The 17,160-nt window shown below is 40.9% G+C and overlaps 1 protein-coding gene across 1 annotated transcript in view; it reads left to right on the top strand.

Annotated features, from left to right (window-relative positions):
* Nucleotides 1-17,160, top strand: part of PIEZO2 (piezo type mechanosensitive ion channel component 2) — a 190,011-nt gene that overhangs the window by 19,159 nt on the left and 153,692 nt on the right. The window contains exons 9-11 of the mRNA XM_058556541.1: nt 429-577; nt 13,734-13,939; nt 15,892-16,052. Coding sequence (XP_058412524.1) covers nt 429-577; nt 13,734-13,939; nt 15,892-16,052 — 516 coding nt within the window. The remainder of the gene's footprint in view (nt 1-428; nt 578-13,733; nt 13,940-15,891; nt 16,053-17,160) is intronic.

The raw sequence follows: 17,160 nt of genomic DNA, 5'->3' as shown, positions 1-17,160 counted from the left end.
TTTTCATTCACCTAGCACCACTTCGAATTTCAAACCTGAGCCAGTTTCTCCCAGCAATAACCACAATGATGGCAGCATCTACCATACCATTCCTTGAATGCCTCCTATAGATCAGATACTGTGCCGAGAGCCTTATAAACTTATTATTTCATCCTCTTGACAACTCTTGAAGTAGGTACTTATTGGACTACCTCAGTGTGGTCCAGCGACTTGCCCAAAGACACAGTTAGCAACTTCTGGTAAGACTGGATTCCAATCCAGATCCATCCAACTCTGAGGAACAGAACCTTGAAAACTAAAAATGAAATAGACTTTATTTTCAAGTATTTGCAAATATCATCACCTGTCTTAGTTAAATAAACCAGATATATTTGAGAGTTTTTCTATAACCAATTTTTCTCGTTTGTTTTTCAACGTCTGATTTGCAGGTGCACTATGAATGGTGGAGGCGAATGCTCAAATATTTTTGGATGTCAGTGGTTATCTATACTATGCTGGTGCTCATCTTTATATACACGTATCAGTTTGAAAATTTCCCAGGCCTGTGGCAAAACATGACTGGATTAAAAAAAGAAAAGTAAGCAATGTTGGTGTATGATGGGATGTGAAAGTGACAACCAGGATGGAGATTTGAATACATGTTGTTCAAAATATTTTTATGAAAGATTTTAGTAAAACACAATGTCATCAATGTCTGTAATTCCTTTGAGAACAGGATTCATGTCTTAGTCATGTTGTGTTCTCTCTGTGTAACTCTGAGGTTGGCACAGAGTAGGTACTCAATGTATATTGACTGAAAAGTGAATTTTCAGCCCCATTTTAATGAAATGAGCTTTTTTAATGTCAGTTTCCTGTGAAACACACCTGCTTAGTATTTTAGCATTCACCCTTTCTGCTCTCCAAACTGGAGCTCAGTTCTTCAGTTCATCAGTGAGTTCATGGACTCACAATACAGCAGCAGCCTCTCCTCATTCATGTCGCTGGTACTAAGATTCTAAGGAGTAGTTGGTGTCATAGAAAAAGAAATTTCTGCCCGTGTTAATAGAGTAGTGATGATGAATCAACTTTTCCTGTGCATGTAGTAGATAGTACTCTATCCTTTTCCAATTTGCTTCTGTAAACACTGGAAATTAGTTTAGAAATCCAACCAGAACTGGGCATAGAGCTGAATACACTGAGGTAGCTAAGAGAAAAGCTTAAAAAGAAAGGATCGCCATGTAGCTGGACTAACACATCTTTAATGTTTATTCAACAAATATTTATCAAATGCCTTCCATGTGCCAGACATGGACTGTGCCTGGGGAAATAACAGGAAGCAAGTCAGACAGAGCCTAAGCCTGTGGAGTTTATATTCTAGTGGAGGAGACAAACAAAACTCCTACTTAATGTGCAGATAAATTAATTACAAATTGTGACAAGGCTGTGGTAGTGAACAATGAGGGATACTAACTATGCATGGAGTGGTCAGGGTAGGCTTCATTGAGGAGGTGTCATTTAAACTCCACCTGAAGGATAAGAAGGAATTTGTCTCTAGAAAAGTGTGTGCGTTGGGAGCTGGGATGCAGAAGAGCATCCCAGGCAAAGAGAACAGCAAATGCAAAGGCCCTGAGGCAGGGCAGAGTTTGGCACATATGAAGGACTGAAGGAAGGCTGGCCTGCTGAGATCAAGGGGCAGAGTGGAAAGACAAGTGGGAGTGTTCAGCCAGGCACCCGGGACGTGCATGGCATGTAGGTAGCATTGGTTGATATTTTATTCTTGTTGAAATTTTTAGAAGTCTTTAAAGAACCCTGGGCTGGCTGAGAAGAAGTGATATGTCAGAAGGCAAGAGTAGAAACAACAAGACCATTAGCAAGCAATAGCAGTGGTCTTGTGAGAAATGATGGTGGCTTCACCTAGAATAGGTGGCCATAGAGATGGATAACAGCAGTGGACAGAGTCAAGAGATGTCTAGGAGGTTGAAGGCACTGTGGATGAATGAGATGTGAAGGCAAAGAAAAAATCAAGAAAGACTTCCTGGCTTTGGAATTTTGCAAAGGATCAGCGGGTGTACCAGGAAAGACTAGAGTGGGGAAAGGGAGATGGAGAACAGCTTGGCTAAGGAAAATTGGGAAATCCAGAATACTGTTTTGAGAGGCCGGCCCTGTGGTGTAGTGGTTGAGTTCTGTGCACTCCCCTTCAGTGGCCCAGATTTGCGGGTTCGGATCCTGGGTGTGGACCCACACGGCTCGTCAGCCATGCTGTGGTGGCAACACACATACAAAATAGAAGACTGGCACAGACGTTAGCTCAGGGCTAATCTTCTCAAGGAAAAAAAGAGGAAGATTGGCAACGGATATTAGCTCAAGGCGAATCTTACTCACCAAAAAAAAAAAAAAAAAGGATACTGTTTTGAAAACACTAAATATGAAATAACTGTGAAACAACCAATTTTCAGTAGACCTTGGGGTATGAGAGTCCCCAGGAGAAAGGTGAGCTGTAAACGCACATTTGAGTCGTTGACATAAAGATGGTATATGAATGCGCGGGCCGAGGTGGGGTGACCTGAGGGGAGAGTAAGCTGGAGAAGAGACCCAGCACGGAGTTCTGGGGGTCTTTCAGCACCTGGAGTCCAATAAACAAGGAGGAGGTAGTGACAGAAGAGGAAAACCAGGACAATGTGGCGGCCTCCAGACCAGGGTTGTTTCAGGAAGGGCTAGAGAAAGAATTGAACAAAGACAGAGAAGCAGCCCCTGAATTTGGCAATATCGAGGTCGTTATTGACCACTGTCAGAGCGGGTCAGTTGGACTGGTGGAAACAAAAGCCAAACTGGAATGTATGGGAGAGAGGGGTGCCGTAAACGGTGTGACTGCCGAGAGGGAAAGACTGTGGTGTAATTTATAGTGATGAGTGTGTCTTCATTGCCTAAGAAAGGTTCTTGCTTTTCGTTTTGTTTTGTTTTACAGGCTTGAGGATCTTGGCTTAAAACAGTTTACCGTGGCTGAACTATTCACTCGAATATTCATCCCAACCTCCTTTCTGCTGGTGTGCATTTTACACCTTCACTATTTCCATGATCGATTCCTGGAACTCACAGACCTAAAGTCCATTCCCAGCAAGGAAGACAGCACCATTTACAGGTGAGCGAGCGCCGGAAGCACATGGCTCGCTGTCAGAAGGCAGCCTTGATTCTCCACCTTCCCATGGTCACCTTGTGGTCACCTTCCAATCTAACTTAGAATTTCAACCTTGAACTTTCCATGAGTATCAACCTGTGAGTGAAAAAAAAGTGAGCAATAATTGTGGGATATTTGATGACACTTTCTGAAACAGCTGGTGGTGCCTTATGACTGGTTAATGTAAAGTGCTCTTGATGGTCATTTGAGCAGTAGACCCGGAGCAGCGGTGCAGATACGACACTTTAGAGCTGGCAACGTGTGGTTTATGTCCAGGCTGGTTATGTGTTTTTAGGACATTTACAGAATCTGGCTAATTCAGAGGAAGAATTTTCTATTGCCCTAACAACCAGCCAAGAGGTCACTGTGAGTGAGAGCATACCAAAAAATGATGGGCAGAATTTTCCCTTCCATTTTGAAAATGAAGAATCTTAGCTAAGAGGACAGAGTGCGATCTGCTAGTACCTAGAATGACATTTAAGAAGAGAAAGTGAAGACAGCCTGAGCTCTCTGTTGTTGTCTTCTCTTCAATAAATATAACTTGTTTACAGGTAACAGATGGGATCTTGCTCTCCCCACCCATGTGTGTTGAAACCACAATGGATTATCACACATCCCTCAATGTGTTCCATCTCAGGGAAATTACAAGCGTTCTTCCAATGAATGTTAATACTGATATTCCTCTCTGCTTCATAGTTAGCCTATGATTCAGTTCTTGGAAAAACACTTGTTAAGCAGCTAAGGGAGCAAAGTGCTGTGTTAAAAGAAGCACAGATGCCACAGCTGAAAATTTCTCCTAGCTTTTTTGACTTCCCCTTAACTCTTTTTCAAGGGAATAAAATGAGTACATCAAAAGAAGATGAAGATTTCATCATGCACAGTTTGTGAAATACCAAACTTTCAATTTTCTGCTGTAGTAGGGGCTGGGATTATGTATAATTCTAAAACACTTTTATTTGATGATGAAAAACATTTTATAATCTTTATCTATTTATTTATGACCAGCAGATTTATTTTCCTTATTATGTTTTGTTGCACCTAAGATTACATTTACTTTTCATTCTAAGCATATCCCAGATGACTGTGAGTCTATTCCAGATGACTGTCAGTGTGTCAGTGGCTCCCAACCAATAGAGCCAAGAGGTGTCAGCCAGTCGTTATTTCGTTTTTTTAATTTTTAATTTTTTTGTGAGGAAGATCAGCCCTGAGCTAACATCCATGCTAATCCTCCTCTTTTTGCTGAGGAAGACCAGCTCTGAGCTAACATCTATTGCCAATCCTCCTCCATTTTTTTCCCCAAAGCCCCAGTAGATAGTTGTATGCTATAGTTGCACATCCTTCTAGTTGCTGTATGTGGGACGCAGCCTCAGCATGGCCAGAGAAGCGGTGTGTCGGTGCGCGCCCGCGATCCGAACCTGGGCCGCCATTAGCGGAGCGCGCACTTAACCGCTAAGCCATGGGGCCGGCCCCCAGTCGTTATTTCTTGTCCTGTCTTGCCACCGTAAATAATCAGGCTCAGCTAAAACCTATGTCCTCCCAAAACCCCAGCAGGGAGAAGGGCACGGATGGGGTCAGCAGCTGCCTTCAGTGATAATCAAACATTAGGAAAAATAGTTATTAGAAGTTTGGGAACCCCCTAGGAGAGATGATTCATAGGCAAACTTGTTGGCAAGAGAAATAACCCTAAGATTAAAAGTTGCAGAAACAATGCCTGCATAGAAAAGTGATAGTTGTCAATAGTTAGAAAAATTATTGTTTGTTGATTCTTTTGACATTGCTTGTGATACCTGTGGATAAAACTAGTATTTGATATTTAACTCTGACAATGTAACATGCTTTATTTAATGGCAAACCCTCATCAGTTTTTCAAAAAGTCGTATTCAATAATCAAAAAAAAAAAAAAAACATTTTAGTTGGCGGAGTGGATTTATATGTTTGTGAAAGAAATGTAATTATTACTAATTGCTAATGATGTCTTTAAAAATTCTTTTCTTCTAAATGCCTTTCTTCCCTTGCATCTTCATTTTCTTCTCGTTAAAAGTTCGCCAAGGGGCTGGCCCAGTGGCGCAAGTGGTTAAGTGCGTGCGCTACGCTTCGGCAGCCTGGGGTTGGCAGGTTCGGATCTGCGGTGCTCACCCACGCACCGCTTGGCAGGCCATGCTGTGGCAGCATCCCGTATAAAGTAGAGGAAGATGGGCACGGATGTTAGCCCAGGGCCAATCTTCCTCAAGAAAAAGGGGGAGGATTGGCATCGGATGTTAGCTCAGGGCTGGTCCTCCTCACACACAAAAAAAATAATAATAAAAAAATAAATAAATAAAAGCTCCCCTAGTATATAGGAGCTTTTTCTTGCCATTATTCTTATCATTTGTCTGAGTCATCTGTCACACAATCACATAGAGATGTCACAATTTTTCCAGAAAAACAGAGATTTTTCAGGACCATAGTTTTATAGAAGATAATACAGCTCAGCAATGATTTTACCAGCCTAAAGAATCACAGTTTTTGAGACAGAGGGTATGTGAAAACTGAATTTGTTCCACAGAGTTCCTTCTAAGTATATAGAAGACTGTGTGATTATGTAGGTTCTGGGGAAGGACTGCAGCCTCCCGTCAAGCAGTGTTCTCCCCATGTCCTCAGCCCTCACCCTCCCACCAGGGCGAGGGAAGAAACATCTAAAGGTGCTATGGCAGTGTGAGGGCGTTGCTTGCCTGTCTCACACCGTGGCTTCATCCTCAGCACTCCATGAACAGTTAATTTTCCCATAAAATTTAAAGGATGAGGAGAGAATGTAAGAGTATAAAACTCTCCAGCCATCTGAAGAGTTTAGTTAGGTACATGGGATTTCATTTTCAGTTCTGTGAAAAAAAAAGTCTTCTAGAACCTTAAGAAATTTGAAAGACTCACTCCAGTTTGGTATTTTGGGATTTCATGCAAGAGTTTAAAGTCCCAACATTTTAACTTTGAACATATGATATATATCCCATCTTTTTAGCAGCTCTTCCCCATTGTCGTATTTTCCTTACTAATACTATCCACCTCACGGTATATTTTTGTCTCTAGAGTCCTAATCAATGACTGCATTAAACTCAAAATGATGAAGAAAAAGAAATATTTTATGAGTTGGGATTGACTGCCGTGCTTTGCTTTCTCTGCTCCCACCTCCTTAGATACTTGACAAAAAACGGCCCATAAATTGGGAATAATACAAGCATTGTATTCCTTCCATTTATTCTAGCTGTTGCTTCTCTAAATATCCAACTGTTCTTCTCCTGTTTTGTCCATTGTTTGTGTGAGTGTCCATATACGAAGTATAGGGAAATGTCCATTGTGTTGGAGGAGAATTGATTGTGTTTAGCCTTACAGAATTTATAAAGTTAACATTATGAAAAAGTTTTATGATAGAAGAAACTATTATTATTTCTAAATAGAAGTTCTCAGGAGTATCATTTCACTTTTATATTGATAAAATATATATTATAATTATAATATAACTATTATATAATATATACTTGATAATAATGTGCTAAATATCCATTACTTATTTACATATCCATCACGGCAATTTGTCCATAATTTGTTTTAGAAAGTACTGTGATGCATATAGAAATAAAATGACTTTTTTTTTACCTCAGTTTTAGGACAGCTTAGAGAAAATATGTAGAATATGGTTATTTAGTAGGATTCTACTTTTTTAACTCTGGGAAAGGAGCGAGAATTCATCTTTTAAATTGTATTTTATTTGATAAATTTACTCTGAAAATTTAAGCTTCACAAATTTTTAATAAAGTGTGTGAGATGGGAGGGATGAGAAGAATGGAGAAACCTGTTATCTTCAGGCATTTTTCCTGAATATGTCTGATTTCATGTTGCTGCTGAATCTTGCTGCCTAGACTCTTCTTCAGTGCATGTAATGTGTCAACGATGACCCACCTGATGATGTAAAGCTTGCGAGACACGTCTACTTCATTCGTCTCTGTCTAACAACCTCTTCTTTCTCTCTCCAACCTGTCTCCCCGTTGCCACCGCATGCAACCTTGTGCTTCCATCTCTCACCTCATAGCCATGCCAAAGTCAATGGGCGCGTGTATCTAATAATAAATAGGTGGGTACTTCAATGTTTTCTCTCTTGTTTTTGTTAAAAACAATCTCTTGGTGTGTTAAACACTTTACTGTTTTGTAAATGAAAAATTATGACATCAGATAGCGGACGATGGTCTTCAGGTATGCTCATGGATGTATCTTGCAAAGCAAATCATTTGGTGTTTATACTGAATGGCGCCGCCAAGTGGATTCGGAGGTTGCTGAGGGTCTTCAGCTGGTGCTCAGCCTTTGGTCTTGGTTCAAACATATGCCCCATTAGTTTCATTCTTTGGTAGAATTAGTTCAAGGCTTGCCCAAGAGCTCATCTCCCTCTTGAACATCTGAGAGCTCAGCTCAAGAACCACCTCCTCCACAAGCCTGCCCATAAATGCTGACTTCCCCGCTAACAGAAATCGGCCCTTCCTCTGAACTCCTGTAGCCCTTTATCATTGCCGCCTCCTGACACTTGCCGTCCAGCCCTCGTTGATCTGCCTGCTTGTCTTATCTCCCTCGCCAGAGGTATCAGCTCCTCAGGCCTGGAGTCCCTGTATAATTCACCAAGGTGTCCCCACATCACCTACCTCATGGCCTTACTCATTAGTGGACCCTCAGTAGATACTTCCTGAATGAAGTGACAATAGTCACAACAATATATGGTTAAAAGAAAATTAAAACATCAATTTCTTCAACTATACTTCTACTTGAAAAATCAACATATTGAAGAACGGTGTTTTAGATCACCAGATTTCACTATATATTTGCTTACCACAAAAGCAGCAAAGATAGGCACCGAGACCTGGCCACACCTTAGATGCATGTCACCTAGCTGGGAGATAAAACATGCAAATGACCATACATAATGAAGAGTAAGCTTTGATAGTGTTGTGTGTAGAGTTATTCTCAAGTGCCCTAAGAGTACAGAGAAAAGATCCTTTGGGATCTGATTTAATAAGACTATTCTTACTTTATTAAGTAGGTGAATTAAAATACCCACTCCTATAACTTCATGTCATTAGTAATAAAGCCAATAATTTAGGTAATAGAAACATGTATTTTGCAATAAATCCAACTAACAAAATAACTCTGAAAGATTTGTTGGTTTTCTATTCCATTAGCTTTTCTCTCTAAAATCCTAAGGCTGACAATCATAGCAAACCCTAGGAGGCAGAACTTCTAGAAGGAAGTGTGAAAAATTAGTGCATCACTGTGCAGATTGCTGAAGAAGGAACTTCTCTCTCCCTCTCTCTCTCTGAGCTTCTCATAAAGTATTTACTATTTGCCTTATGAGGAGATGGCCAGGACACCAGAGGGCTGGAGCTGGTTTGATGGGCTCCGATGGTAGAGGCTGATACAAATTTTGGTCCTGATTGTCCCAGACTTCTCTCGAGAGAAATCCTATGCCCATTAACCCAAGTCACCAGGCCAGTGAATTCATTCAGGATTTCTTGGGATGATCAAGATCTAAAGTCATCTAAAAAATTAAAAACTCGAACCATACTCGAAGCATTCCACCGTTAGCACTATCTTCTTTCCAGTGGAATCTCTCATTTTTGTCTGAATGTTCACATGTTAAGAAAGGCCAGAGCTAGGCCCCAAGGAAAACGTTATCCAACAAATTCATCCCTCACTTGACAACATGTGCTTCTGAAAGGCTGTATGTAAAGTGTGTCCAATTTAGAATAGAGCCTACTCTTGATTAGAATGATAGGCTGAATCCTTTCATTAAGTAACTAAGCTTTCTTTCTCCCATAATTTATTTCTTTATGCTCAATGTTGTTTTATAAGGAGAATAATGTGTTTGTAAATGTGAGTTCTGGATGACAGAGAGGACATACCTACATTCAACTTCTGGGTTGGTTAAAATTTAGACATGACCTTACAAGGTGTGAGATCAAGGAGGTCTGTTGAGGATAGTGGGTGACTGATAAAATTTTGATGATGTGAATAATTGTGGGGAAGTTCCAACTGAATTGGTAAACAGAATGAATTAGAATATTTTAACAAGAGTAATGGTTGTTTCTTCTCACATATACAGAAACTAGAGCCATCACACCTGCCTAGTAGATTTTTTTGGAGGAATTACTACCACACACATTTAAGATGTGGTATTCAATTTGCTAATCAATTGCTCATCTGAGAATGCAGTCTTCTAAAAGTGCTTATCACTTCTAGAAAATAATCTTACACAGTATAAATAGTCTACTTTAAATATTATGAACACTGCAAATTTACAAAACTTCTTTTTTTCTAATAGTCTAATGAATGTGTGAGTGCAGTTTATATTACCACATATTCCAAATTAGAATAGTTATGAATAAGTGGAATTTAGACTAAGGAGATTTTACAATGGTAGAATTTCCATTTTCTTTAATGGAAACTAGGTTAATATGTGGCTTTTCAAAGTCAATTCCTAGTAGGGAATTAAACCTCTTCAACTAGCCATGTAACATAATTTGTTTCATCTGTTTCAAATAAGAATGCCTCTCCAGTGCATAGAATTCATTCAGCAAACATTCAGTGAATCCTAGGGTATGCCAAGCACAATGCTACATTTTGCAAGGGAAGTGAGTAGAGTAAGACTAGATTTCTTCCCTCAAGGGGAAAGTCCCCAGAGCAATCATTAGAATAAAATTATGCAGTTACAAATAGAGAAATTCACATATTGAAGACTGTACAAAGCTGTGGAAGCATGAAGGAAGGAGTGGGTGAATAAACAGAAAAATGTTGTCTGCTTTGTTAGAATGCAAAAGGAGAGGACCGTTTTGTTTAAGAAATAGTGACAGGATTAAAGCCCAGAGCCTGGGCTATAATAAAGGAAGTTGCAGGGATGGTTAGGGAAAATGCAAAGAGAAGAAAATGAACTCCCCGAGGGAAAGGCTCCCCAAAAGGTGGGATTTAAAGGAGTGGGGGAGGCGTGCTCTGATAATCTAGTTTGTCACCCCGTCTGTTTGGAGTCCCAAAGTAAACTCTTTCATGTGATGATTAGATAATTTGCACATGATGATCAGTCAAGTTTTTAAGTTGCGTAGCCTGAAGTTTCAGGGGGCTTTTTTGCTAGAGTGTGGTTTTTCATTTAGTTTTTGCAAAATCGGGATCCCTTTTCTAAATTTGCTAGGGAGCAAACGGCTAAATTAAGGTAGGGTCTCCTGGAGAACTGATTGGGTTGTTTGTTATAGCAACCTGGAGGCTAGTCCTGCTGATGAAGTGTGCATGGCAGCCAGACCCGCCCTGCAGCAGCCACTGCTCAGAGAAGGCAGTGGCGGGAGGTGATCTGCAGGCGGCAGAATGCTCAGAACACTGAGTGTTGCAGACAGATTCCCAGGGAAGAAACGTTTGCTCTTTTTCTTCTGAATGGCCATTTTAATACTCAAGTTCTGTTAAAAAGTGTGCTGATGACAGAATTATGCTCCACGTTTAGCGCCTTAGCATTGCATGGTTCCTTGCAAAGGCATGTTTCTAATTCCTGCTCTTCATTAGCATGAATTTATGATACATTGATCCACACAGTATGTGGAAATCTATCATTAGCAGATGGCTTCTTACTCTAAGACTATTCCTGTGTACTCAGCACCGTGTGAAGCGCTGAACAGAAATCACCTGATTTTTCACAACATCCTGTGAAATAGGCATTGTTGTTCCATTTTACAGATCAGCAAACTGAGACTTAAAAGACAGAGTAGGAGTTTTGCCAAGTGACCCAGGTAGTGAGGTGTCTAATTGAGCCTTAAATCTAAGTCTTTCTGATTCCAAAGAGCATGCTTTTAACATTCTTTATTGCCTCCAAAAAAAATGCTATGATAAAAAGGAAAAAATGAAAGAAAAATGAAAGGATTCGCACCTGTCTTTTTAAAATAGTAAACTCCAATCATGCATTGAAAATATTCTCATCTCTACACATTTTATGCACACAGATTTTCTCAGTGAAATTTCTCAGAAAGTTAACAAACTCCTAGACTAGTAAATGATAGCCTGATACATGTTTTCCCTTTTTCCTGTTTTGTTATCCATTACAAGCCCGTGAGGTTAGACTGCTCCGGAGGGCATGCACCCGGATGTTACGTGCCCTGCTCCCTTGTAAGGATCATGTCAGAGGGAAGTGAGTGGTATTAGACACAGAAACTCGCTTCTCTTCTCTGCCAGCATCATTTAGTCCCAGATCTCTTGTAGACTATTACAAGCTTCCAGAAGTGAATCTTCTGCATGCACTTCCATAAGGTTTCCTCTGGTGTTTTTCTTTGCTTTCTTGTTCTGTGCCCTCCCCTCAGTATGTCCTGGCTGTCTCCCCTGGCACTCTGGGGCCTCCTTGCTTGAGGACTTTTTGTTATGTAGCCATAGTGGCAGCTGCAGAAACAGCCACTTCTCTGTGAGTTTCACTCCATAAATAACACTAATTATTGGAAAGTTGTTTTCTTGTCAATATGAAGTCGTGGCTGTGTCCATGAAGATGTTAGAAATGTGCTCTGAGATGGTCATTCTTCCACACTCAAAACTACCAAATTCCTCTCATAATGAAAAGTGTCTTCTCACTTATAACATGCAATCCCCTGCTGGTGCTGAAGAGAACGTATAAATGCTGACAACCGTATAACACCTGTCTGCTTTTACGTTCAATACCATTCAATGTGTCACACATTCCCTGACGAAGTGGAAACAGCAGGTATGGGTCCTGACACATGACGTGCAGTGCTGGTATGTGAGACAGGGGATTGCAGTTTCAAGAGTGGGGCACTTTCCCAGAGACAGAAGAGTGAGTTGAAAATAAGAAAGTAGTGTCAGCATAATTCCTTCCACCAATGTTGAACCATCCTCAGAACACTCTTTCTTCATTCAATCAACAATTCGTTTCTGGCATTCTATAATTTACCTGCTTGCCACCCTGTTAAAAGGAATTACTTTTGAATGATAATGTCTCTAAAAGTCTAAGGACAATGCAAATTCCTTAAACAGTCATCCTACCTCATAGGTGTGTTTGAAATATAAAGCCAATGACTTACAAGGAAGCTTAGGTTTTTATCTAGCCAAACTTCTTCGTTTTATAGAAAATAACGTAAATTCAGAAAAGTAAAATAATTTACTCAGAGCCCATAATTATATAGTTAGAATAACATTATTAATTGTCCATCCTGTTACAAGCTGGCTGAAATGTATAGATTAAATGTTGCAAATGGAGAAGGCTACATGTATTTCCAGTAGAGCTTTTCCTAATATCTACTTTATTGCCCACATATGTTCCCCTTCAAACATTCGTTTGACTATGAATAAAGGATATACTTTTTAAAAATTCAGGAGAAAGATCGTACTTGTTCTTGTCAGCCGTGGAATAAGCTGTAAGGCTCCCGTTGCTGTCCACTCTCTTGGGCTCGCCCACACCATCCTCTCCTGATGGCTAGCCCATCGGTTCACGTCGGTGCCCATGGGCAGGGACCAGGGGCGGGATGCAGACTTCTTACTCTATTCTGAAAGCATCCAGATTCCCCTGCATATGCTTTAGATGACCGCAGAGTGGGATGAGTCTATGCAAAGGTTGACTGAAAGCACACAGTTAAGAATTAAAAAAAAAAAAACCTATTTAAAATTTGAATGACTTGAGGCCAGCCTGGTGGCATAGTGGTTAAGTTTGCATGCTCCACTTGGGTGGCCCAGGTTCGGGGTTTAGATCCCAGGCGCCGCCAACCTACACCACTCATCAAGCCATGCTGTGGCGGTGTACATACAAAATAGAGGAAGATGGGCACAGATATTAGCTCAGGGAGAATATTCCTCACCAAAAAAAAAAAAAATGAATGACTTGATTTTTGTGGGATAGTTTGCTGCGTTACTAAAAAAGCATGACATAATTTGCCTCAGTAGTCTCTATATCCTCTCCTTTACAACCTGCAATCCTGTCCACTCTCAACTCAGCTGCCCAGCATAGGTGCCCAGCAGAAGCACGCTGTTGACGCCCTCCTGGAATGTGTTTGACGTTAGGACTTACTGCAGCCGGCATACAGGAATGCACTAGTGGATGATGTAGCATGATGTGTGATCTCTGACATTCCTTATAATTCTTCTGTTCTCATCTCCTTTTTTTCCTTTCTATTTCAATTACTTTGAGCAGCATCAAGAAAAAATTACCAATCCACCAAAATGAGTAAGTCCCCCTGTGAAGCCATGAAATGCTTGCTCTACATGGTGCCATTTCATGCTTCTGCATCCTAAACTCTGGCCATTTTCTCCTCCGGGAAAAATGTCAAGTTTAGGTGTCGATAGCTCTCATTACTGACTAATCACTAGAACTTGAATTGGAAAAGCTAACCAAACCTGAGTTTACAGTTTGTTTATAGAAAGAGCTTAAAAAAAAAAAGTGACAAGATGCTAACAATCTAACAACCCCACATTGCAAGGCCCGTGTACATGCACTGATTTTCATTTTTGTTTACCCTCCTTTCACTTGCCCCTCACTCAAGTCTCTCCTGGCACCCTTTCCTCTTCTGACTCTGCTGCCCTCTGCCAACAGACTGGCCCACCCTGAAGGAAGCCTTCCGGACCTTGCCATGATGAATCTGACCGCCAGCCTAGAGAAGCCAGAGATGAAGAAGGTGGCTGAGGCTGGTGAGGAGAAACTGGAGGTATGCCTTGAAAAAGCCGAGAAGGGTGAGCTTGGGAAAGACAGCGAGGAGGAAGAGGAGGAGGAAGAGGAAGAGGAGGAGGAAGAGACCTCAGGTAATCTGCTCACTACCAGAAAATACTGACTGACTGACTGAGTGAATGAAACACTGACTTGCTCCAAATGGATATATATTTGATCCAGTTTGTGAAATAAAAATTGGGGTGTGTTTTATTTACTTCGGTTGCTAGAGTTATAACATTCCGATTCCAATAATTTCCTTTTACTTCTGACTTAGAAGAAGAGAGCAGATAGTTGGTTATCAACTATGGATCCGCCAGTGGTGATCCTGGCGAGATACCAGAGGGGTGTGGCTCTTACCCTCTGCTCAGTCAGAAACCGGGAGGAGGGCGTGTCCTACCAGAGCAGGAACAAGCAGCTGTGTAGAATTTCTGAAAGTGCTAGGCATGGCCTTTTCCAAGACATCCTCGAAGAAATCATTCTGAGGCTTTTCCAGGAAACTGATCATTAAGAATACATTTCTAATTCTGTTCTAATGTTTTAGGACATGGGAACCAGAGGAGAAAATGAGCAATTGGAGAATGATCGTTTCTAACCAACTCCTAGAGATTTTTTGTTGTCATTGTTATTTTAGGTTTTTTCCTCTTTATTCTTTAGGCTCTTCTTTCCTATTTTTATTCACAGACTTGAAATAATGTCTTAATAGAGCCTGATGAGAATTGGATGGCCTGGGTGATCAGGACCCATTATCTGACAGAGTATAAAGGGTGGAGAGCTTGGTCTGTTCAGCAGTTCCCAGAAGGTGGGGGAGGAACCAGAGAGCATGGCCTCTGGGGGTGATGCTCTGGGGCTGTGATAGTGAGATGCTGAGCTCGTCTTTGCTGCTGCTCTGTGCTTTACAAAGTGGGCAACAAAAGGGCAGCATGAGGTGGAAGATCCCTCCCAAAGGCAAGCTCCCCAAAACCTGGTCCCCTTTGCCATCATCTCAGAAGACCTCAGGAGAGGCCCAGAAAAGCACTCGCCATATCTGAGCAACCCGGCTCCTCAGCGAGACGGGAGAACCAAGCTCTGGGGGACCGTGGACTCAGGATGAGGATTTTGTTATACTCCTTGAAGACAGGCTTTGAGCTTTACTGATAGGATCTCATGGAAAACTGGACTGCACCTTGTTCTCACACTCCCTCTGGCACCAGTCATGACCTAAATCTTGGTATCGACTATTATCTGAGTCATTTTGTAAATAAGCAGTTTTCACAGTAACTAAACCTTACTTAGACTTTCAGAACCAAGTACAGTGACTGTTCCAGCCACCCTGCCTTGTAAAGAAGCTGCTGAGGGACACTTGGGTCTTATCTGCCTGGCCTATGGGCTTCTGTCTCCAGATGTGTGATGTGCTCATTCCACGAAACAGTCCTGTTGTGACTGTCATTCAGATTACCTGGGACGGTCCTTCTAGACAGAAGCATGACCCTAGTCTGCAAAATGTGACTCCCTACACAAGGGAGAAAGAAAAAATGACTAATTTGATTAAAAGTTATGATTAGAATGAGTCTGATCACAGTTCATGAATTGAGACCGGTCGTTGGGGCCCTCAGTGTTCACTTTCAGCTGTGACGAGGAGCCGGCTCTTCCTGCCTGGCTCGCGCTTCCAGGGCGAGTGCCAAGCTTGATCCGTCCCCTAGTTAAGCCTCAGGAAGGAGACTGACACTTTTGCAAGCACTGTTTTAGCAAGAAAGATGCCATTTGGAGGGAGCTCAGTTACTTAATATTCTCAGGAAATTAGGTCAGTATAGCTCAGCCTTAAGAGAATTTAATGAAAAGGTGGATAAAAGTAACCTTGTTCCCCAGTCTCAGTGTATGATTTCTAAGTCATCGTCATGACATGGGATGCTTCGACCACCCTTCCTCCAGATGATGGTATCCTTAGAATTCATCCACTACTATTATTTTGCAGCATCTCATTCCAATCTGAATGTTACAAGATATGCTTTAAATAATAATGAAAAAAAACATTTTTATGCTTTTTGGGGAATTTCCTATTTTGCAGATTTAAGGAACAAATGGCATCTGGTGATTGACCGCCTTACTGTGCTCTTCTTAAAATTCCTGGAATATTTTCACAAGCTGCAGGTGTTCATGTGGTGGATTTTGGAGTTGCATATCATCAAAATTGTTTCATCGTACATTATCTGGGTTTCTGTGAAAGAGGCAAGTGCACATTTGTTGTATTGTTAGGCCAAACAGAGCCATAGTAAGGTCATCATTTTCCTTTTCCCACTGTCCATGGTTTTTTTTGAATGCAATTCCTATTACGTTAGAACGCCAAGGCTCTAGGATAGCACATACATTTGTAATACAGGAAACCAAAGGGCAGTTGTCCTGAGAGGAGGGAAGGGTAGTGGAGAAGGAGGTCCTGCTCAGTCTCTGACTGGCTTGGTCATGTTGCAAAGGTTACTTCTTTTCATCTAGCCGTTAGTTGAAGTGTGTGAGAACAGGCCATCTTTCTGACTGCACGTAGGAATCTGTCTCCGTAAATTCTCTTGAGGAAAACAGTAACAGTCCAGTTTATGTTCCCAAGGAAACTCAGGTTCCAAAATTTAATAAACTCTTTAGTAGAGCTCACCTTGTTTATTACTGAATTTTTTAAGACAAGACACACAGTCTTTCACCATTGTAATTGCACTTCTGTTTTTTCATCTGGAAAGAGGAGAGTCATCATTCAGCCAATAATTATTTGATGTTTACTGTGGAGAGATTAGCTTTCTTTCAATTTATTCAACAAATAATTTTCACTTACTTCTAACGTCCCTGGACTGTTTTTGAGTTGGTGACAATTCAGTCTTTGCCCTCTAAAAATTAAGTCAGGGAACTACTGCCCATAATTTTTAAAGAGTTAAATAATAATATAATATTACAACTATAATACTGTAAACCTAAAATGTTTCACAAGTAGGTAGCTAAGGGATGAACCTTAATTTGAATTCTCCAGTCTAAACTAGAACTTTCTCCCATTTCATACAAACCATCTGAAATGGATGGATGATTATTGCCTGGTGGGAACAAAGCAGAAACCACTCTCCCTGTGAGATTTGTGGCAGAAAATGACGTTTGCTCCATTGTTAAGGAACCAATTAATTGCATTAATTAGAACTGCAATCTAGCCTAATATGTATATTAGTTGAGAACAAAAGAGCTTACACATTTTAACTGTATAGGTAAATTGACCACTTCAGACAGAATCTGAGGGTCAGAATATTAAGAGCAATGAAAAAGAACAAGAGAAGGCATTTGGGTAATAATGAGCAAAGGCCATTTG

The sequence above is a fragment of the Diceros bicornis genome, chromosome 16 (assembly GCF_020826845.1).
Source record: "Diceros bicornis minor isolate mBicDic1 chromosome 16, mDicBic1.mat.cur, whole genome shotgun sequence".
NCBI lineage: Eukaryota > Metazoa > Chordata > Mammalia > Perissodactyla > Rhinocerotidae > Diceros > Diceros bicornis.
This window is presented reverse-complemented; position numbering and strand designations above follow the sequence as displayed.